This window comes from Folsomia candida, unplaced genomic scaffold (genome assembly GCF_002217175.1).
Source record: "Folsomia candida strain VU population unplaced genomic scaffold, ASM221717v1 Fcan01_Sc009, whole genome shotgun sequence".
NCBI classification, from domain to species: Eukaryota; Metazoa; Arthropoda; class Collembola; order Entomobryomorpha; family Isotomidae; genus Folsomia; species Folsomia candida.
In genome coordinates this window covers 4,452,931-4,477,398 of record NW_019091201.1, presented here as the reverse complement: position 1 = coordinate 4,477,398, position 24,468 = coordinate 4,452,931, and the positions used below count along the sequence as shown (strand labels likewise).

Here is a 24,468-nt window from a genome sequence, read left to right as displayed (position 1 = left end):
ATTCATTTAAAAACCGGGTAAATATGACATGCCCAAAATGCAGATGATTAAGTGTAACACCCAAAAATTCTGGGAATAAATTTTCATTCTAAAAATTCCTGGCACAAATTCTCATGATAAAAATTCCGGGCACAAATTTCCATGTCATAAATTCCCGGCACAAATTTCCATGCCATAAATGCCCTGGACATCTTGTCGCGTCCAACTCTTACCCCGAACCCCAGCCAGCCTTGCATTTCGACTAGACTGCAATAATCAACACAATAACAACGACAACCACCCTTAATGGGCACCGTATCGTCTAATAATCCGCTCAATCCGATATCTATCTCATTCGTCCTGGTCTAATGATTACTAAATAACATTAACAAACTATGTCCCAAGCAGAATAATTAATTCCCAAACTTACTTTTCCTTCCGCAACTCGGCATTCCGCTTTCTGAAATTTTCCACCAGCATTTGCAACTGGACAGCGTGCTGCTCATGAAGCTGTGAAAGTTGTTGGGTGAAGTCGGACACTGCAATAAAAACGGGAAATGAATGACTTCATAAACATCAATCCTTATAAAAAAGGGACGAGACGGAAGAGAAAACAAGGCAAAAAGTGGGTATGTTTCAGAACAGTGGCCGCGGAAATGTGGGGGGAGCAGAGGGACAATGTTCCCACGGTTATTCGACCTCTTCATCATCTCCCCATCTTATATAAACCCCTCCCTCCCCCACCCTACAATGGAAATGGCCCCAGATTTCCCCACGGCTTCCGCGGCCACTGTCCCACCAACGCTGGACGGAGGAGAAAGAACTTGACTTGAATTATTTTCACTTTAATTGTAATTGTCCAATTTCATGTAGGATGTAACATTTCAGACGTTGAGTTGAGAGAACCCAGAAAATAAGGGAACAAAGAAAGTAGTGAAAGTAGGAAGACATAAGTTTATTAGAAAGCTTATAGATACATTCGAGCTTTCTTTTTCTTTCCTGGTTGGAAATTTGCTGCTTGAAGATCAGTGTTTCGGGTGAAAGTAACCACTTGCAAGAAATAGTGGGGAGAAAGTGGTTTCTTGCAGATAAATATTTTAACCTGCAAGACATGCAAGGCGCAAGAAACTACGCCGCGCCACGATACTTCATACGGCGCGTGGCTAGATCGCGCACATTTCTCGTACTTTCTCCCATTTTCTTGCACCTCGTATTTCTTTCTGGGTGCAAGAAGCATTGTACAAATCATAAAAAGAAGTATGCTTTTTACCAGAAAATTAAGAAAACGTGGATGGACACATTATGGATACGAGACGACGCATTTGCATATTTTTAGAATTATATGATTATTACTTTCCGTGGATTATAAGATTTTTAGAATTTTGAGATATTTCGACGTCATTTTAAAAAATTTAGGATTTTATTAAATCTAAATTACTATGCAGATTCGTTTTCCTCTTGTTGTTTTTCGAAAATTCTAAAGATTGTTTAGAATTTTGAAAGAAAAGAAATAATGGGAAGAAAGTGGTTTCGTGCAGGTAAATATTTTGACCTTGGAGAAATGCAAGGCGCAAGAAACTACGCCCGCCGTTATAAATACTTCATACGGCGCGTGGCTAGATTGCGCGCATTTCTTGCACTTTCTCCCAGTTTCTTGCACCTCGCATTTCTTGTTTTGCACTGCAAAAAAATAGCAGCCCCCTCAGAAACGAAACCCTGTTTTTGAGGATGACATTGTCAGAAGAGAAACAATCTGAAATTCCAAAAATACCGAGAGTGTGTCCAACTATAAAAAATGTTGGCGCTGGTTTGCCCGACATGAACGATGAATGTATGTACATAAATAAATATGTACTCTTACATACATACATTCGTACATATGAAGTAGGAGGAGGAGACATGTTGCATGACCTTGTTTCGATTTTTTTTTAATCCGGAGCAAAGACAACCAGTGGCAGACAGAAGTAGTTTTTGAATTTCGAGATGACTAAGACTGCAGTGTAATTGGTAACATTCTCATCTGTCCCAATGACAACTTGTTATTGTTGCTCGAATTGAAGAATTAAAGCAAAATTTGCTTTCACCAAGTAAATTCTTGAAATATTTTTAAAATATACTCAATATTACCCATTTTTGCTCAAGTTGAAAATATAGATTCAGTCCTTATTTTATCAACAGAATTTGTAAATTGATGAAATATTTTGCAAATACAAATTTTGCTCGAGCTAAAAAATAAGGCAAAACTCAACTTTTTCCAATTTAATTTTGAATTTGACAAAATATTTTGAAAAGAAAGATTTTGTTGGATTAAAAATTGAGGCAAACTTTGGTTCTTTTTTCAACAGAATTTGTCACAAATAACATGTTAATATCACGTGTCACGTAAGTTATATTAAACAGGTTCCCTTAACAGTTTAGAAAAATGTGTCTCAAATTTTTCAACATTTGGGTCAAACTATTCCAAAATTGAGACGACTATTGTACTGGATGTACAACTGAATGTATGCATCTGACATTTTGAGTTGAGTGTTCAAATTGAATGAGGAATTTGTGAGGTTGACATTCGTTAATTTAATTTGTGTCATCAGTTCCCAAATACCAAAACCATTTGCATCCTGCCAGCCAACCCAACCAGTGGCCCCGAAAGCTGTGGGGACATCGGGGGACATTAACATTGTGGAATGGGGGAGGGAGGGGTTTATAAAACATGATGCGAACATCGTATAACCCTGGGGACATTATCACACTTCCGCGGCCACTGCATCATATTCGTACATTTTAGCCTGAATTCTCCCAGTGACCACGGAAGCCGTGGGGACATTAACATTGTAGGATAAGGGAGGAATGGGTATATATAATTAACATGGGCAGATGATGCGGACATCGAACAACCCTGGAGACGTTGCCCCTCTGTCCCCATACACCCTTCCGCGGCCACTGAACGCTCCCATTTGAACAAGACATACAAAAGGTTGACATTGTCTTGAGCAGCATTTTAGATAATACGTTCGTCCATAAATCGAGAAAAGAAGAGGACACGACAAGGCTGACCTTTTCAAAAATAAGCAATAAATATAAATACATGAATAATTCTGCTTGTTGGATATATTCAGGGTCAATTTTTCACTCATACGTAAAATTGGCACTCTTGGACGATGTTATAAGTATTGATTTTTATTTGGTTGGTTGGGTTTGTGTGCATGTTTGCCCTTACATTTTTAATTTTTTGCCTCTATGGTACAAAGGCAGGTACAAGATATTTTGAGTATGTAACTCGTATGAAAATTGTGTGCAAAATTTTGCATAAATTGTCTGCAGAATAATTTCTGCAGGAAAAGCTTGCATGATTCTGCAAAAAGACTCTGTCGATTTGTTCGGCATAAAAGTAATTATGTGCAGAATTTTGCATAGGAATATTTGCATCAAAAACTGCAAATAAGTTCTGTCGAGCCTATTCTGCATAATATTTTGTGCCCAAATACATAATTATGCATAGTTTACATGAGCCTATCGCTCTGCATAGCTTTTGTGCCGAAACTTTTACAGGAAATTTTCGTATGGGAAGAGACAACCCTACGGCCTTGGATATTAATAGGAAGAAAACAGAATTTATTTCGCAAGTGTGTTGCCCTAAATGAGTAAAATGAGCATCATTTCATCGCCGAGATGGGATAATATTCCCTCCGGCGCGGTGTGTCAGGTCAGATATAATTAATAGCGGCTCAACAAATTGAGGTCGTGGAGGAGGTGAAAATTCTCGGGTGAAAGCGTGGGTGAAAGTAGGAAATATAGTCGAGTTGAGACCAGTTGCCTCGGAAAGGCCTGGGGAGGGGAAGGGGTTATAAATATACAGTCTTACAAAACTGGTATTAAATCATTACCGACCGGAGGACATATATTACCAACCGACACTGATTATAACAAACCAATCACAGTTTAGTAATGTTGTGGTAATGATGAATTTACCACTCAGAGACAATTTACTACCAATCCGGTAGGGATTTATTACCAAATCAATACCAGTACGGAGTAAATATGTGACTCTACCAGGTTTTTAACAGTGTATACAAGGGTTTATGGACAGATGATGGATGGATGGGGACATTTAACAGTAGTGGGGACATTGTCCCTCTGTCCCCACCACCCTTCCGCGGCCACTGGTTGAGATGGATATAAATTCTACACAACTTTTCGAGTAGGATGCAACATCACAGTTACGAATGAACGAAATGAGAAATATTTACATGGATGGGTGACACAACTTCATACTTGAGTTGTGCATATACTGATATTTAAATTTATACCAAAAAATGCAGACATTTAATTTCATTCGTTGTTATGCTCCAGGGAAAGTTTTTTTACCAAAAAGTGCACCATGTTTGTTATTCAAGTTATTGCATAATTTGACATTATTTTTGTTTAGTTTTGTCCCAAGTTTATACATATTTAGACTAAAGGACGCATAAGTATTAAGAGATGAAATACCCGTCAAATTTGAATATTCTCACATTTTACACTGCATTTTAAAGAAACAGATGCACCTTTTACGTGGTACAGGACGTCGTCGGAATGATAAACGCTGTAGTAAAACGTAATGATGGTACGCAGTGGCCGCGGAAGTCGTGGGGGGACATCTGGGGACATTAACATTGTAGGATAGGCGAAGGGAGGGGTTTATATAACATGGGGAGATGATGCCGACATCGAATAACTGTGGGGACATTGTCCCTCTGTCCCCACCCATGCTTATACTGATACTGATACGTATCTCGAATGGCTAATTTTTACGCATCCTGCGCCTCGTACCAGGACGACATTCCACTCGTCATAAATTAAGAAAAAGTGTAAACTGCACTTTTTTCCTGGGCGTCCTCTTTCTTGGCATGATTATCTGCGTTATTATGGATGGATGAATGCCTGCGTTTGTTATCATAACACGGGCTGGATGGTTGAGAGATAAGATAAATATAAATTGGCACGTGGCGTCGTGGTCGCGATACATGCTCACATTTTTTCATGGACTTTTCAGCCCAGTTGTGTTGTTTTTTTATGCAAGTTTACATTTTTGAAGAACTGATAAAAAAACCGGTGGAAACCAGAACTAAAAGAATTTGTTGTCCAATACGCAATTTTGTGGAAAATGTAATCTTCACCCCAGGGTCAATTTACATAAACGTCATGATTTTTGCACTTTTGTACATTAATTTATTTGCAAAAACCTTGAATTTGAACCTTCCCAATTATTCCCATGATTCGCAATAATTTTGTATTCTAGTCACAAATGAAGACTTATTTGCTAATTAATCCAGATTAAGAACCGTGTTTCTCGTTCCCATTTTGATGTCGAAATTCCGAACCCAAGAACCAATCCGAGATCCAATCCAACCCACACCTCGAGTGTAAACCCAACCTACCAACAAATAGGCACATGTCAGAAGGACACGAGTTTGACAACTTTCTCGTTCGGAGTTAAAGATCGAAATGAATTTAGACAAGAGTCACATAGGGGAATGGGATGGATAAGCCTGTGGCAGTTATCTAATTGGCCTCTAGTCTGCCTCATCTCCTTCCATTAAACATAAATCCATACCCGATAAGCATATCGACACATGGTCAAAAACCTGTCATGTTATAAATGTGCTTTGTGCCAGACTTGATCGAAACGACGGTCCCTCTCATGTCGACGAACTCGTCCGGATTTATTTAGTTGGAGGCCGATATATGGCTGATTTTACAAATGAGCATTAAGCTTGGGCAAGCAGTTATATTACCGACTATTCCCATTTTTTTTGACAGTCCACCAAGAATTTTTTGGGCGATTACACTCTTAGAAATCCATTTTTTAAATAATACCAAACAGTATTCATGTATGACTCTGCCAAAGAGGGATTGATAAGTAATACCGTCTAGTAATAACTCAGTATTAAAGTTTTACCATGTCAGTAGGAAATGTTTATGGTCCGGTATAATTTTAATATATACCCAACGGTAGCAAATTTACTACCAGGAAATCAATACCTGCGTGACTTTACCTAACAGTGTACCAGCCACCGCAAAATCAAACAATGCTTCCCGAACATGGAACTTGCTTGGTCAACCAAGCGGCATTTGGACCACGTCCACCACATTGTTTATCGGGTACGTAAATACATACATGTTTACTAAGACTGTTAGTCGCTGAATCGAAATATGTTTGTATGTATGCATAAAGCGTGATTATCTTTTACTTTTAATGCGTCGCGTTACTGGTACATTTCAGCATTTCCATTACGCCTTGATAAGAGAGACACCACTGATGAACTGACTATTTATTTACTACGTTGGCAACAGGGCCAAGTAGGTCACCTCCGTTCCGAGAAAACATTTTTATTCGAGGCGACGCAGGTACATACAAATACATTCGTTTATGTGTATGAAAAGGAATTTGTAAAATGCTTATCAAGAGTGAGGAGAGTAAAAAAAAACAGAAAGTTCCTTCACGTGGTTCTGCTTCGATTTTATTAGAGTGCATGCATGCCTAAATATTTTTTGAGTGGCGTGTGGATTTCAAGACGCCCTTTTCACTTAATTGGCAAAATGCTGGCTTAATTATGAATGTGATGATGCCAATGGAGTCAGTGTTTCGGATGGAAGTAAACACGTGCAAGAAATAAGGGGGAGAAAGTGGTTTCTTGCAGGGGAATATTGCGACCTGCAAGAAATTCAAGGAGGGAGAAACTACGTCTCGCCGCTATAAATACTTCATACGGAGCGTGGCTAGATGGAGCATATTTCTTGCACTTTCTCACAGTTTCTTGCACCACGCATTGCTTGCGTGTTGTGTTTTGCAGTGCAAGAAATGTAGCTAATGCAAGAAATAACTGGGAGAAAGTGGTTTCTTGGAGGTGAATATTTTGACCTGCAAGAAATGCAAGGCGCTATAAACTGCGCCCTGTTCATACGGCGCGTGGCTAGATAACGCATATTTCTTGCACTTTCTCCCAGTTTCTTGCACCTCGCATATCTTGCGATTTTTGATTTGCACAACAAGAAATGGGTCAAACCCGCAAAAAATGAAAAAAACAGCTAATCGGGCAATGTGTCCGAAAAACTTGGAAAATTCCTTAAAATTATGCACATTACAGCGTGTGGCTAAGTGGATAGCGCACATTTCTTGCAGTTTCTTGTTTTTCCGTGCAAGAAATATATGTAGCAAACCCGGAAGAAAGGAAACACTGATCGCAGTTTTCTTTGTGATGAAGACGTTCACTTCTGTCAGTCAGGCTTTTAGTTATTCACGCTCCATTTTCCATACAATTTTTTGTTTCACCCAAATTTTCTGAGGTGAGTGGCACATTCACCGATAAGATTACTCAGAATCGATCAATACGTTGTTATATTCGGAGATATGAAGAAAGGCAGGTGACAAGAACTTAGAAATCGATTCAATAAATTCAGACATATTTTCACAGCAACAAGTTTATCGATAATGTCATCGTGCTCTGTGGTAGGTTGGTGTGACATGTCCGAAAAATAATAGGGACACAGCTGTGTAACACGGCATGCAGACAATAATTTTGGGCAGTTTATGTGCACAAAAAGGTTTATGGTTTTATAGCAATCGCTCTATCAAAAAATTTCTAGAGAGTTGAATATGTACGAAAATTGATGCTACTTTCTCCAAGAAAAGCGGAGTGTGGATATGTATTTATTCTCAAAGTTTTCATTTGATGGCGATCGACGGTCAAACTTTGGCGTGTGTTCCTTAACTCACATAGATCATAAAAATTTGAAAATATTTTTATACACTGGGACATGTTTCTAGGTTTTCAGAAATATAAATATTACTTGAAAAATACGTAAATCCTTTACACTTTTTTCAAATTACATATATTTTGTAAATATTTCCGCAATGTGATTTTTTTTGCTTAAAGAAATTGGACTAAAAAATCCAGAGCAGTAAATTCAGAAATAACAATTTTGCGAAAATTATTATTTATGGTTTTTTCACACATATTTTGTAAATATTATGGCATTATTTGGTAATTATCGAATGCACATTTTTCATAAATACATATCCGCCCTCTGCAGATAACTTTCACTTCTTCCCCCTATTTCTGCAGGTATTGGATGGAGACCATGTCCCGTAATAAATATCGTATTACCTTTTATGCACAATAATCTCACCTACCTACTTTCTCTTAAAAGGAAATAAACGTAATGTACACACAACAACCGTCATCATCGCTGCAGCCGCAATAAGACTTTCTCTGGCGAAGTAATAAATATCGCAGCACACTTTCTCCTTCTGAACAATGGCCGCGGAAGAGTGTGGACAATGTCCCCACGGTTATTCGATGTCGACATCATCTGCCCCTGTTATATAAACCCTTCCCTCCCCTATCTTACAATGTTAATGTCCCCACAGCTTCCGCGGCCACTGCTCCTGGAGAAAGTTCTTCCTCTGGATTTGAGCCTGTTTACAAAGGAGGAGGGAGGAATGCGACTGTAAATGTGGATAAGGTTTCGCATCTCCCTGTCCTTTGGGACTTAATGAATTATTCGGGAGGAAGGAGGAAGTAGGATGAAAAGCTAGGACAAAACCTGGCCGGAAAATTAGAAGGTGAAGTGTGTGCCGTATTTTATGTATAAAAGGAACAGTGGCCGCGGAAGAGGGACAACGTCCCCATGGTTGTTCGATGTCCGTAGCATCTCCCCATCTTATATAAACCCCTACCTCCCATATCCTTCAATGGCAATGTCCCCACAGATTCCGCGGCCACTGTTGATATAAGAAGGCTATTTTTGAGAAAGGTTTACTGTATATGTCGGATGTTTACACTCTTAGAAAACTGGTATTACATCATTACCGACCGGAGTACCGGCACTGGTAATAACGGACATTACCGAATTTAGTAATGTTATAGAAATGATAAATTTACCACGCAGAAATAAACTACTATCAATCCGGTAAGAAGTTATTACCAAATCATTACCAGTCCGGAGCGTATATGGAAAGTATCTCCCAGATTTTTAACAGTGTACACGCGTAGGTTGGTTTGGTGATTATCTGGCTTGATACATATTTGAATTAGTAAATATTTCGTACAAAATGGTATTTTCCAGCTGCGCAAATAGAGTGAAAATGAAAAAGTAATAATGAATGAATCCGTATATATTCTCAGCAATCAGACTGGGAAGGAAATGTAAATATCTAGTTCTGTGTAATTAGAGTGGAAGCATTTATGTACTTTAGGTGCTGTCTGTATTGGGTCAAATCATGGGTAAAATCTTGACGAAGTATAGATCGGAGGCCTCACATTTAGAACCGAGTACTCTGATCTTTAAAAAAATGTGCTCCAGCCTCACAAAAAAATTTGTACTGTAGAGAAAAAAAATGTGCAGTTTGGACTCTGGAAATAAATTATGCACTGTAGCTTCCAACAGAAAATTGTGTATTTATATATTATGATCTGAAAAAGGGTAGTCTGGCCTCCAGAAAAAATGGTGTACTCGACCAACATAAAACATCGTATATTCTGGTAAAAACAATTGTACTCTGGTAACAAATAAATTTTTGGTAATAAAATTAATTTTACTTTAGTAAAAAAATTGTACTCGGGTAAAAAAATTGTACTCTGGTAAAAAAAAATTGTACTCTGGTAAAAAAATAAATTTTACTCTGGTAAAAAAATTATAATCTGGTAAAAAATAAATTTTACTCTGGTAAAAAAAATTGCTCACTGGAGAAAAAAAATCATGCAATTTGTCCTCTAGAAAAAATCTCCGCCAAAATATCGCGTATTGTGGCAAAAAAATTGTACTCTGGCCTCCAGAAAACTCTGACATATCAAAAAACTTTGTACCCTGACCTTCAGAAAAATCGTATCGTCTATGTACTCCGGCGGACTTCGATCTATGATGGGAAGCCCACCGCTAAAAAACACTTGCATATTTGCATGAACACTGTGCCGCACAGTTGTTAGTAACACGTTACTAACAATTCTAAATGTGAACTGCACGGTGATCCATCTTGCCCGTGTTATCATGAAATGTTTAACCAAGGTTCAGTCTCAGCTCCAGCAATAAATTTGATATTTATGAAAGATTTATTACACTGCTGCATGCGTCATTATTGTGTTTATTCGGATGACATGCATGCACCGACCGAGTGAGCGGATGGGTGTAATTTGGATAAAAAATTAACTCGAATGATGCCCATGAATGAGTAAATATTGCTGGAAAACGGCACAATCAACCGCAGCCAGGAATGAGCACTTCTCGTCTTTCACTTGACGTGATGGGGAAAATGTCTCAAAAATTAATGAAGTTTTCCCCACTTCCTGACTCTCTCAAGGATTCCATTAATTTAAAGTGAGCAGAGTTTAGAGAGTTTTCATTAGGTGGGAAAGCAAAGCAAAGTAAAATAAAGTGATGGTGAGGACCGACAAGAAGTTGCCCGATGAACATATGAATCTTGGTATAAATGACGGTTTGTAAAGGTTGTCGCCTTAATAATTTGAAGGAATATTCTAATTTTTTTGGAAACCCTGCACGATAGACTTGGCTTAAAGGACGGTTTGTCGATTCTGCGTAGCTTGTAACATCACCAGTAAAAATACAGGCGAAAGTCAAGTTCCCAGGCAGTATTTGAAAGTAATCACGTGCAAGAATGCAGTTCCTTGCAGATATTTTGATATGCAAGAAATGCAAGGCACAAGAAACAACTTCTCGCCGTTATAATTTATATGGCGCGTGGCTAGCTGGCGCATATTTCTTGCACTTTCTCCCAGTTTCTTGCACCTTGCATTTCTTGCTCTGAAGTGCAAGGATTACAGCAAACCTGCAGGAAATGGAACACTGTACAAGTTCGCCGCTGTAGTCAAACCGTCTTTTCAACCAAATCTGGCGTACGTAGACACACTTTCACCTTGACCAGTTTTGCCCCATGTGTCGGCACATGTTGATCGGGACCGTCCTCCTGAATTAGACCACTTTTAAACAAGACGGTAAACAGAAGAACTATGTGCCAGATAACTTGTACATAATGAAAGCTTTGATATTTTCTGACTTTCTCCTGCCTTTCTCTCCCATCATCGCTATCACGAAGCTCGCTTTTTTCTAAACAAGAATGCAGTTGTATGGCTCTTTAAACGATTGAATAAAACTTGTTCAAAAAAGCGCCGATCAAAAGAAAGTGAAAGTGAAAGCGAACACACAATTTTCAATTTTCTTGTAAAGCTTTCTTTCAATTCAATTTTGTAAAGATCTTTTTTCGTAACATCGGCTCCAGTTTTAGATATTTTCTAGTCTGCAAAGAATTCGCCGGGTTAACAAGTGAGCATGGAAACGAGGAGTGAAAGAAGAGGGTAAATTTTTTAGCAGGTTGTTAACAAAATTATTATTGATGCATTTTTCTCCTTTTCGAATATATAGAAGCAACCTGATAAAAATTGATGCAGGGATGCGAAAAAAAGAGATTTTTTGCAATACATAAGTGATGACAATATAATGCAAGCGAATAAACGGTTGAACTTGGTTTGAGTTTATTTTGGCCATAATTTGAACAACCTTGAGCAATAAAATGGATCGGCTTTTTCTACTTCTTTCAATCTTGGCTTGGCTCGAATAAAGCTTTACAATTGCGAGGGAATGAAAATAATTAATTCTCCGAAATTTGGCATTTTGAACATAATTAAATTCCTAGAGTTTTGGGCATGGGAATATTAATATATTCCCAGAATTTTATGTATTTTAGACCTGGAAATAAGTTCCACGAATTTTGGGCATTTTAGGCATAGAAATAAACTCCAATAATTTTTGGAATTTTGGACAGGTGAATACAATACAATACAATGAATACAATACATTGTAGATTCCTAGAAGTTTGAGTATTTTGGACATAAAAATTAATTATGAAATTTTGGTCATGGTATAAATGACAAAAAATCTAGTAATATGGAGACCCTAATTTAAATGTGTATAAAAGTGGCATGCCCAAATTGTCCTCTTCATGCCAGTAAATACAACTTTATTCAGACATCATTTTTTTATTCTGAAGAGGACAGAGGACAGTGACAATCTTTTTTCTTTCATGCAAGATGAAAATGTCACTCCGTATTAAATCAGGTGGACGAATGGACGACGTCGTACATTGGCTGTCGTACATACTTTGGTTGGTTGACGATGTTTCATCCTCATAGAAAAGTCAGGGTTTAGTATTTTCCAAGAAGTCGAGCAATAAGTTGAGTCGATGAAGAAAAAAAGAAAGCACGACGTTTACTTCAACTCTTACATCATAATCTGGCGGAACTCTGGGGACAATATTTACGGTCCACATAGAAATATTGGATTTTTTGCATCTTTCCAATACTACTAAACTCCTCCTATTCCGCGTGTACTCACGACAATGTCTAATTTAGCATTGGTACTCATTTAGTAAATTTAAGAATCTTGATAACTTTACATATGTTGTGAGGGGATTTGCAAAATCTTGCAAACCTAGTTATAATTTATAAAAATACATATTTTTATGCTATTTGTACGAATTTCTGCAATTTATCGATGGTGAGGATGACTTTGCGAAATAACATGCAGAGTCGCTGGCCAAATTGGAGAAAAAATCCTAATCGAAAGTTTTGCAAAATCTCGAAAATCTCTCGAAATTTCGCAAGTAATTGCGAGGTATCTGTCAGTTGACGTGAGCACTCCTATGTTATTGTCCCCATACTGTTCTGCAACCTCTCTATTTTGTAGTAAGCTTTCACTCATATTTCATTACTCAACATATTCTGTTGAGTCTATTTTACATCAAATTCTGGTGAAAGTTATTTCACCCTACACCTGCATATAAACCTTTCACTGACAAAGTAGTCCTCGTAGTAGCAAGGCAGACTTGGTAATCCAGTTCTCTACATCGAAGCATAAAGTAACGTTTACTTTCACCACCACTAAGAAAACCTGGTATTTGAACATCTTTCTCTTAAGAGAAAGCAAACTTCGGGTTTTGCTCGTACAAATAAGAATATCGATTTAACATGGGGTTTGAACTTGTTACCTGTGCCTACGATTTTGAAATGATTCGCTTCGCCAATTCCACTTTGTATCGTGTATCAACTCAATTTGGAAGATGTTTCTCTTTCACACTAAGCTGCATTAATGTTACGTGTACCTACCTCGTTGGGGATCAAATTCATGGTAAATAAATGGAAGAAAATAATGCGATCTTTGTATGTGAGGCAAGTGACTTTTAAGAGGTTTTGGATCAAGAACAATTTTTCAATGTGAAAAAAATCGTGAGATAGAAAAATGAAATCAGAAATGAGAAAATAAGAGAGAAAGTAAGAGTATATTTTTTTGTATTTTTTAAGAATTTACGTTTCACGTTGCGTTGCATACTTTCTCCTAAAATTTTTCAATATGATAGATCTTGAGATAAAAAATATAATAAGCGGAGAAAGTAAAATAAAGTGTCATTTTTAAGAATTTGCGTTATTATCTGTCTTAAGCTGGCCTCATGCTCCATGATTTTGTCATGATTTCAGCATGCTAATCACCATAAAAATTTATGAAATCAACCATTCAAAAAATCGGAATAAGATTTGCTTTTTGAAAATTCTGGAGTATTTCGAGCCTACTTTCACCAAGAAGGTAGCTTATACCCATAGTTTTTATAACGTTATCATCATCATCATTAAATTATACTTTGTTCACTGACCTGTCAAATTATGGGAATTATCTATAATTATTATACGCTACATTAAACTAGTTTCATTCAGGTCTCTCTCCCACGAATGATACGATACTGATTTGGAGAAAGTGACGTACAGAGATCGCAAACCACGTCAAAGAAACCAAATTGATTTGATTATGAAGGAGAAAGCTATATATTTTTTGCACTTCGCTTCCTTCAACCCATCAACTCAACCAAGGAAGAAATGTAGGCAATTATTTTATTTCGATGGCACTAATTTTCTCTCCGAGTATCAATCAATCAATTCCATCCAGAGAGCAGGTACTGGTGAATCTCTGATAAAAAAATGTGTTTGCTTTCTTTCTGGATGTTTCAAGTTCACCCAGTGTTTCCGGACTTCCGGTGCAATTAACCATTTGCACGAAATAACGGGAAGAAAATGGTTTCATGCAGGTGAATATTTTGACCTGGGAGAAATGCAAGGCACAAAAAACGACGCCCCGCCGCTGTAAATAATTCATACGGCGGGTGGCTAGATGGCTCATATTTATTGCGCTTTCTCCCAGTTTTTTGCACTTCGCAATTCTTGCATTTCTTACTTTACAGTGTAAGAAATGGGAGAAACCATAAAAAATACGAAGAACTGCTTATCGGTGCGTATCGGAAAAGGGTTTTCGAAAAACTGGGAACATTCCTTAAGATTATGTGAACTACAGCGAATGCATAGATAGCGCATATTTCTTGCACTTTCTCCCAGTTTCTTGCACCTCGCATTTCTTGCATTCTAGTGCAATAAATGTATCTAGCAAACCCTCAAAAAACACGAAACACTGAGTTCACCACACCTGAAGCGTGAATTATTACAACGGGTCAATTTAGCCCGCCTGCACTTTCTCTCTCTCTCCGTAACTATCCATCGATCCATACGTGCCAATTTTTGTTTCTCTCTTTTTGCTGTGTGATTGTCTACCTCTGTCACAATAAATCTTCATTAGAGAGTCCTCTTACCTACTTCAGGGAGACATTGAAACATTGAAAGTTCAAATATTGTGACGGGATTTTAGCCAAGAGCGAAGAAGAGAAAGCAGCACAGAAACAGGGGCGCAGCAATTTATGTGGTAACCACTCTCCAGGGCATCCTCCCTTTTGTGGTTTGGTTGAAGGACGACGCAAATATGTAATATTTGGCTCTTTTACTTTGAACAGTGGCCGCGGAAGGAGTGGGGACAAAAGAGGGACAATGTCCGCATGGTTATTCGGTTTCCGCATCATCTGAACGTCTTATATAAACCCCTCCCTCCCCTATCCTACAATTTTAATGTCCCCATGGCTTCCGCGGCCACTGGGAGAATTCAGGCTACTCAAATGTATGAGCATAACGCAGTGGCGGCAGAAGTATGGGGACAGAGGGACAATGTCCCCACGGTTTATGATGTCCGCATCATCTCCCCATCTTATACAAACCCCTCATCCTAAAATGTTGATGCCCCCAATGTCCCCAAGGCTTGCGCGGCCACTGGCTGCGAGGAAGAGTGATACTAGATGCTCGAGTGGAGTGGATATGAACAAAGAACTAATTATGGTCTGGTCTCGAGAGGTTCCAAAAAGGATGCCATGATTATTTTGCTTTTCCTCCGTGTCACGAGAGAGGGTCAAATTGGTGTGATTTTGATTGATATGGTTATCTGGTTAGGAGTAATTGATGAGAAAATTGAATTAGGATCTGAGGATGATCTGCGGCGAGGGGAAAGTAAGAATTTTTGTGGTATTGATGTGTTGTTTTAAGGGAATATTGGATGGTTTAAGGCTGAAAATTATTATTCGGCAAATGAAAATTAATTAGAAAATTTGATGTGATATGAATTACATATTTTAGCCAATTTTTTTTTAATTTGTGGTAACATTTGGAAGATGGATTTTGTGAAAGTAAAAAAAATAAACTGGAAAATCTTGGCCTTTTTATGCATATTTTACCCAATTTTTTCATTTTCTATATGACAATATCAACTGAAAATGTCTTTTTAACCTAGGTTTTATCCTGATTTGACATTTCATCACAAAAATTGAGTCTGACTTATTTGACGATCTGATATTTGTTCAAAGTAAGAATTTTGTTATTATTGTTTGAAGAGAAAATTAAACTTTGTAAGTTTTGAAATCATTATTTTTTAAATAAGTTTTGACGAAAGTTCAAAATGAATTACGAAATCTCGCTCTTTTAATGCGCATTTTTCTACATTTCTACCAATTTTTTTCTTTCCTATCTCTCCTGTCATCGGTTCATAATGTTATCAAGAATCTTTAGAAGGAAGTCTCATCTCATCGACCCAATTTTTATCCTGATTTGACATTTCCCCACCAAGATTGAGTCTGACTTTCTCCTCGCGACATTGTCAAATCCTCACTTCCACCCAAATGGACACGACCCATATGACCAAAGTGAAAGTCGCCTGACATTTCCTTAACTCTCGGAGATATAAAATATATCGAAAATTGATCGCCCACGGGTTTAAGACGATTGAAACAATCAACTTTTCCCGATAAAGTTGAAACATGTCAGAAAAAAGAGGACGAATCCAAGATAAGACGAGTTTAGTGTTTTATTCTGCTCGAAAGACATGGTTTTACTTCAAAAGGATGAAAAAAATAAATAAATCGTGTTAAACGAAGATAAGAAAGGGACTTCATACAGTATTTAAAATTTAGAATGAAAATTACGTGATTTATAACCTTTGACCTCATCCTCAAGGTTATGGGTTGTTCAGAAGTCAAAAATATTGATAGGCTTGATTTCGGAGTGAAATTTCCTTTAAAGGTATATCCCATATGAAAATTTAGGTCAAATTTGGCCTTTGACCTCACGTCAGGGTCACCTTGACCTTGACCTTTCACCCCATTTTTGAACTTGCCATAAGGTAAAACATTAGAAGGACAATGTTGACAATGGCGTTTGATTATGTTGAGCCGTGAGCGGTTCTGGAGACATTTAACTTACGGACGGACAAACCCATTTCATAAAGCGGCTAACCTCGCTTAATAAACTACGCACTTGTTTTTGTGGGAAAAAATATGGACAAAAATAGTTTTGTTTCTTTCCAAACACCTTCCGGCAATATGTAGGAAATGGAAAAGTACTCTCTTTGAATGGAATTTAAAGTGTCCATGCAAGAAAAAACTGTGATGCAAAATTGGATGAAGAAAAAAGTGTTATTCAATTTGTATGTATTTTTGGTGTGAATTTTCACGGTCTGGCAGCCCTAGAAGTGTGTCTGACTATGTGCAGAGGCCGCGGAAGTGTGGGGACTAAAGAGGGACAATTTCCCACTTTTATCCGATGTCCACATCATCTCCCTATGTTATATAAACCCGTCCCTCCCCCATCCCACAATGTTAATGTCCCCCGATGTCCCCACGGCTTCCGCGGCCACTGACTATGGAGATAAGACGGTGATGAAAAATGGTGTCGAGATGGGAATCGAGATTTGATTTGGACTGATTTCTTTTCTCAGTTAGTTTCATGCTAGACTTGTTTTGAGTGTGCTTTCTCTGGTGAAAGTCGCCTGCTTTCACTGGATTCGTGGGAATGAGAAGTGAGATTATTATTACGTATGAGAACGAGGGCAAGATTGCAGATTGAGTATTATCATCAGAATCACCAGAAGTACGTACGTAACAGTTGAAGCTCGAGGGAGTGAAAGTCTGATTGACTGAATTGAAAAGTGATTTCATTTCATTGACCTAGTTTTCAACTGAATTTGAAAAGGTCGGGGGATAGATGATGTTAAGTTGAAATTACGATTTTTAGTGATGTCAAAAGTAGAAGTTGATTCGGGTCCGGCGGGGCTTTTGTGGAAATGTCGGGCTCAAAAAGGAGTGAAATTAATGGCTGAATCTAGATAAATGAAGTATTGATGAAGGAATTTATCTCATTTACAGTTCTTTTTTAAAATAATGTGGCCCATTATGTTTTAATAGTCATTTTGAGATTTTATGAGAAATGGACAGTATTTCGTGTCACAGATTTGCAAAATTTGATGAAAATTGGATCAAAGATCGACGCCGCAGGTTGCATTTTAAGCGCCGCCGGTGGAATTTTAATCGTTGCCGGTAGTATATTACTCGACGAACATTTTAATCGCCGCCGAACGCCGGTAACATTTATCGCGACGCTGATGGCATTTTAAGCGCCACGAATAAATCTGATTTGCTACTCTTTGAATGCCAAAGTCACCAAAAAATGATCAAATTTGGCACAATCGTACCGGCAAAATTGGTCTGTGTCGACCTTTAAAACGGACATAAATATTTTTAATGTTGAACTTGTAAAAGTAAGGTCAACCATAACAGTAGAAGTAATTGACTTGACTTGGCTTTTACAAGTTTAAATATGCGACATGGTGAAAAATTGACCTTTACATTTAGTGCATGGCATTCTTCATACACTATTGAGAGCAAATTAATTATTTACAGTTTAAAACTTTCAGTCACAACAGATAAATCATTGATGTATGGAAAGGAATAGAATAATCGCTACTGATTACAGAACACTTTAAATAATTTGAAATTTCTGAATTTTTCAAAAAATATAAAATAAAAATTCAAAAATTTATAAAAATGTTAAGGTTCAACGTACTTAATGCGAAAATCTACTTTACGAGATTACTTAATGTCGGCGCAGATTATACATATCCAATAAATCGAAATTCATAAACATATATGTACAAGTTTTAGGAAAAATTAAATTTCCAAAAAATCCCTAATTCATGAAATGGTTTTCCTACGAAAAAAAAACTTTTCTTTCATGAAAAAGTCGTAAAAGTCGTAAAACAGATCTCATTTTCCGGCACTCGCTACCTATGAATCCAATTAATTTAAAAAAGAAACCCCAGCTTTCCTTTCTCGTAAAAACAAATATTTGATTTCGCTTGTAACGTTTCATTGAAAAGACGATTGATTATTCGTTCCCATTTATATATGTACAAAAGGCGATTAGACATGGTTTGCACAAATTCACAATTAAATTACGAGCAGGGTTTTCGTCGGAGAGATTTCTAACGTTTTTCATGTGAAAGCCCATGTCTCAAACTATAGGTAAACATATCCGGATGTGTGTACTCTGGGTAATGAGGCAAGGTCAAATTGGGAGAGGTGTCCTTTTTTAGTTTTCCAAACAAGTGTTCTTACAAAATGGCGTTGAACAAAAGATTTTTTTTCTTAGGTCCTGCTGCAAAAATCGCCTTTGCGACTATTTTTAAGGGACTTAGCATGCTTTTGACTATATAAAACCACTTTTGTCTCATGCTTATCTTTTAAGTACATTTTGTAGTCTAACTTCTTATTTGTCCTGATGGAATGCTGTCGTGAACGCAACTCTTTCACTTTTAAGGCCCCCACATTTTAAGACTTTGATGTTAAAAATCCCTAAAGTTGTTTTTATCCAAGCTACATATAGTATATTGCACTGTAAGTACGTTTGACAAAATTTTGATAAGTGGTTACACCCCACGGACTTAGTTTTCATCAAACCCTATAACATTTTTGGAAAAGCTCCCGTCATTATCCGGGTCGAACTTCAGAAATAATTTAACTAACCAAAACGCAGTAATTTTAACATTTTGTCACTTGTACCTTGTAGGCAAATTAGTTCTGCAGTAAGGGACACAAAAAAGTTATTAATATTTATTTTCAACAAAATTTGACCATTAATTTTCCAAATTAGTTCACGAGTTTTTTAAGATTCGGCGTCAGCTGATTAGCTCGGGTCCTTCTCCAAAACTGTTTATCCAAAATCCTGACTGTGTGGTTTAGTATTACCTAGCACACTTCCAGCTTTACCCTCAATCGTCATTTGACCCAGTGGGTCCGCTTTCAAGGTCAGCAGGTCAATTTTCCCGTGCAAGCTCGGATTGATCGCATTTTGGGGCAAAATATCAGCGATATTGGAGGGCCCACATTATTTAATTCATTACGGATTCTTTCATTATTAGATACAATAATTATCTGGGGTTATAATAAAAACAATTTTTCATCTCTGACCTCTTTGGTAATCATGCCACATGAATAATTAAGTTTGGAAAGTGTGTTTTTGGCACCTTCCAACTCTGGGGGCACTGGAGGGGGCATTTGTGAAGCTATCGCCTTAAAATTTTAGAGATATCTTTTTGAGAGTATTATCTTGCTTGTCTATAAAAATCAGCTCGAAATTCGAATTTACACCTGAGATATTCAAGCGCAAAGTCGTGAAAACCATGTCTGATCGCCTTTTGTATATATCTACGAAAAACCCGAAACCCGGGTAGTATAAGAAAAGAAGAAGAAGACAATCTTATTTCCTCATCAGAATAATCAATACCAATCAAAAGGTATGTATGGACACGGAGGAAAACCTACAGAGCAGCCTTCACATAGCCCGAGTCAGGGTGTTCTTAATAATTGAGGTGGGTATTATGCGACCATTGAAATTTTTTAATTTTCCCATGCATTTTGCTCATCTTCGGTCTTAATTTCTGATTTTGCATGTTCTACGTGTCTACAAAATTTCGAGTCGATTGGATAAATTTTTCGAGCGTAACCGATAGACACAGACAACCATAATGACGGGTATATAAGCCATGACTCGGGCTAAATACCCACAGGTTCAGGTGTTTTTAGCCCGAGTCAGATTGTTCTTGATAATTAATAATTTTGTTTATAAATTTTTGACAGATTTTCCTCATCTTCCAACTTGCCTTCCAATTATTCATGCAATTTTACCTCCTGATTTTGCAAATGTCTGCAAAATCTCAAGTTTCAAGTTTCAATCTCAAGTTTCAATCTCTCAAATCTCAAGCGTAATCGATAAACAGACAGACAGACAGCCATAATGACAGGTACATAAGTCCTGCCTCAGAAGTACAAACTTTCTTTCTCCCCGTGGACATGGACATTCAGGTACGAAACCCATTTGAACCGCAATTATTTCCACAAAGTTGACCAACATTTCGTTCAGATATCGATAAACTCATGAATTTTTTTTCGTGGTCATGTACATACGTGAAACATTATTATTGATCAAATCTCATGACCAACCGAGAAAATAAATTTCTCACCCCGTATTCTGTTAACATTTCTTTCATTTCATTTTCCTTTTCTCATTTTCACAACGGGCTAAATAACCAACTTTTCTACTCATTTCCTATTCATCCGATGGGTATAAAGTTTCGTGAAATGTGACCATTTGACATTTTGATGTTGCAAATTCGAGGATCGATTGTAAAATAAAATTCAAACAAACAAAGGGAAAATATTAATAGGTGAAAGCACTTATATGTACACATAAGTTAGACAAAAGAAATGAATGTGTATGCAGTGGCCGCGGAAGGGTGGGGACAGGGGGACACGGTTGTTCGATGTCCGCATCATCCGCCCATCTTATATAAACCCGTCCCTCCTCTATCCTACAATGTTAATGTCCCCAATGTCCCCAAAGCTTCCGCGGCCACTGGTTCGATGGATGAATACAACCACAAGTGAAGCCACAACGAGTCTCAATTTTGCGGAGAAAGCGGAATGATAGACAAGACAGACAACGAACTTTTTCCCCAACAACTTTCTCCCCTGGCTTGAATGACATACGTAAAATCCGCGCAAATTTAACAAAGTATAAATCAGCTGGAAACTTTATGACTTGTTTGGATACACATGGATGCATAGAGAGAAAAGTCACAAATAAGGGACTTTCATCCAGCTTTCACCGTGCACGCCCACCACCCGTACATACAATTTACGCACATAAATAAGTGCGAAAGGCAGGGCAACACAGTGCCATTTTATGGCACGTGTACAACACAGTTTGAGCCTTAAACATAGTAATTTTCCACCGTATTTGGGATACATTAGGCCATGTTGATGATAAGGTCTAACGATAAGTATACCACCAGAGCTACGCTTTACACATACGTATTTATCTTTATTTTAGGTAATATTTATTTAGTATGTAGAAAGCAGAGAGAGTAAGTGAGTAAGTAAAAAGACTGCCTTACTTTCAGTGGCCGCGGAAGCACCACGTGGGGACATTAACATTGTAGGATGAGGGGAGGGAGGGGTTTATATATGATGGGGAGATGATGCCGACATCGAATAACCGTAGGGACATTTTCCCTCTGTCCGCGGCCACTGCTTACTCTTTTTTAGTGCGTGGCGTGTGTAGTTAATTTTCCTTGGGAGAAAATTGCCCCGCTTGGAGGAAGAGAAAGCTGTGTGCATGCACTTATGGACTGCAGGCAGGTTTGTTATGCAATATGTATCACGGGCAAAGGCAGCCGAGTTGTTTGTTTGGTTAGAAAGTGTATACATAATAGTGAGTAGTTTGGTCTGGTCTTGGTGGTTTGGTTTGGCATGATTGTCGTGGTGGTGGTTGTAGTGGTTTGAAAGGGAAAACTATGCAAAATTGTGGTACACATGTACATGTGTTATTATGCACGGATTCAAGTAAATGTATGTATTTTAGTCTGACATAACTCTTAATTTGCGTTTGATTTCCGTTTTCATGAATCATTTGTTGTTTGTTGGGAAATAATGGGAAAATTATAGTAATGCGGATAGAACAAGGGTGAATTAGGGAAGGGAGTTACACTCTTGGAAATACGGTATTAAAATAGTACCAAGCGGTATTATTCATATGTGACCCTACCAAAGTGGTATTGATAAGTAACTTATACATTGTAGTAATAGCTGAGTATTAAAGTTTTAATACCATATCGGTAGCAAAGTTTTACCGGCTGGTATAATTTTAATATTTACCAAGCGGTAGCAACTTTAATATCGAGAAATCAATACCAGATTTCTAAGAGTGTATCGTTTTAAAAGATAATTCTTAAATCTGTCGTCCCGACGGCCAGGATAAAGCTTGATTTGATTTGATTTTTATTAATCGCATCGACTAGAAATCGAGTTGACCTGATTTTCCCTTCAAGTGTTGAAAAGGTTAGTTTGATTATGACTTCCGATCCATCGTATCGTAGATATTTCGTGAAATCACGTTTTGTCGCAATGTCCCACCATCATCCCATCACTCCTTGTTACGGGTGAGACAAGACAAGAACAGTGGCCGCGGAAGAGAGGGGCAATGTCCCCACGGTTGTTTGATGTCCGCATAATCTCCCCATGTTATATCCCTCCCCCCTTCCGACAGTATTAATGTCCCCAGATGTCCCCATGGCTTCCGCGGCCACTGGGAAAATTCAGACTACTAAAATGTATGAACATGATGCAGTGGCCGCGGAATCGTTTGGACAGGGGGACAATGTCCCCACGGTTATACGATGTCCGCATCATCTCCCCATTTTATATAAACCCTTGCCTTCCCTATTATCCTACAATGTTAATGTCCCCCGATGTCCCCACGGCTTCCGCGGCGACTGGACAAGACAAGAGAAAGTAACTCCCAAGCTGCCAAAGTCCCCAAAGACCTATTTGAACACGCAGGCAGGGAGTCGTCCTATATTTATGTAGGTTTGTCTCTCACGATGAAATTATTGATTTCGTGACTTTCTCCTCAACGGAAATGTGAACATCAAAAGTAAACCAAACCATTCGAGAGTTGATTAATAATTTCCCCGGTGAAACACGATCCGCACATCGATTTGATTATGTAGATATAAAATTAAGTGGTTGGTTATGTGGACATTCGAAATTTTAGAAAATCAAGTCAGGTCAATGTAACAAATTATTTTAATTTCATGGTTTCCTCTCCTGTGCCAAATCTGGTGGAGTGGAGAGAGTTCGAGATCTACTAAATCCTCTGTCAGAGGAATAATAAATCGTGGGAAACGAAATGTAAGAATGAGGTGAAACCAGATACGATATGAATTTCGAATTTCGCGTCAAAACAAAAATTTCGACGTTTTCGACCTCGGTAAAACGGTCACGGGATCACTACGTCGAAATTATGACGATTTATGAAATCCCTGCCTCAAACTCGGTCTAAACTGGTGGAAACTAGAAATTCGACATTTTTTTTACATTCGACCATTTACACGGTCACGGGGTGTTTGTACGTCGAAATTGTAACGATTTTTGAAATTCCCTCGCAAAACGGTGGGAACAAAAAATTCAACATTTTTGGCCTCATCACCGTGCGCCGTGACAGTCCAACGAAGCCTATTTTTGAACTTAACTCCTCCCAAAAAATAAAAAAAACATTAATGAAGGCCGAATGTCGGAATAATTCAGATCCCTTCCAGAGTAACCACGGCCGGGCGGGCGGACAGACAACCCATTCCCATAAAAGGGTTTCATTTACCCCATTATAACAAAAAGATGAGGATGAAGATGAAGATGAAGATATCGCGGTGTGCTTGCCACTTGGCTAGTTTTTGGAGAGGAAATCCCCAAGCAACTCTTGATCTCGGGCTCGACTTTCTCCACATATTTCCCAACTCAACCAAACCACAAAGTCAAAAAGGTACGTACCTGGATTAATAATACTGCGCTAAAATCATACCTAATAGAGACGCAAACCATGTTCAACCCAAATTATTTTTTGACCATAGTAGTTTGAAAGAACAAATCCACTTAGGATTAGTTCGGCATTTATGAAATAGAGATGCGAAAAATTCGGCAAATTTTTGGCTCCACAAGTTCGCGAAAACCCACAACTACTCCCGCAAAGCACAGATTCTGCTCAAAAACAGAGCGTTTTCTCTAACTTCCGGTGTCCAAAACGTGCAAAATTTTTCGCATCTGCGTAATTGCCGGACTAAATAATGTTTCTAAAGAGTTATTCTTTCAAATTAATTTTTTCGAAAAATAATCTTGGTTGAACATGGTTTGCGTCC

General features: G+C 38.0%; 1 protein-coding gene across 8 annotated transcripts in view; it reads right to left on the bottom strand.

Annotated features, from left to right (window-relative positions):
* LOC110853970 overlaps positions 1–24,468 on the bottom strand; it is a 94,141-nt gene that overhangs the window by 43,225 nt on the left and 26,448 nt on the right. For all 8 annotated transcript variants that reach the window (XM_035854725.1, XM_035854726.1, XM_035854730.1 and 5 more), the window contains exon 3: positions 410–518. In XM_035854725.1, the coding sequence (XP_035710618.1) occupies positions 410–518 (109 nt within the window). The remainder of the gene's footprint in view (positions 1–409; positions 519–24,468) is intronic.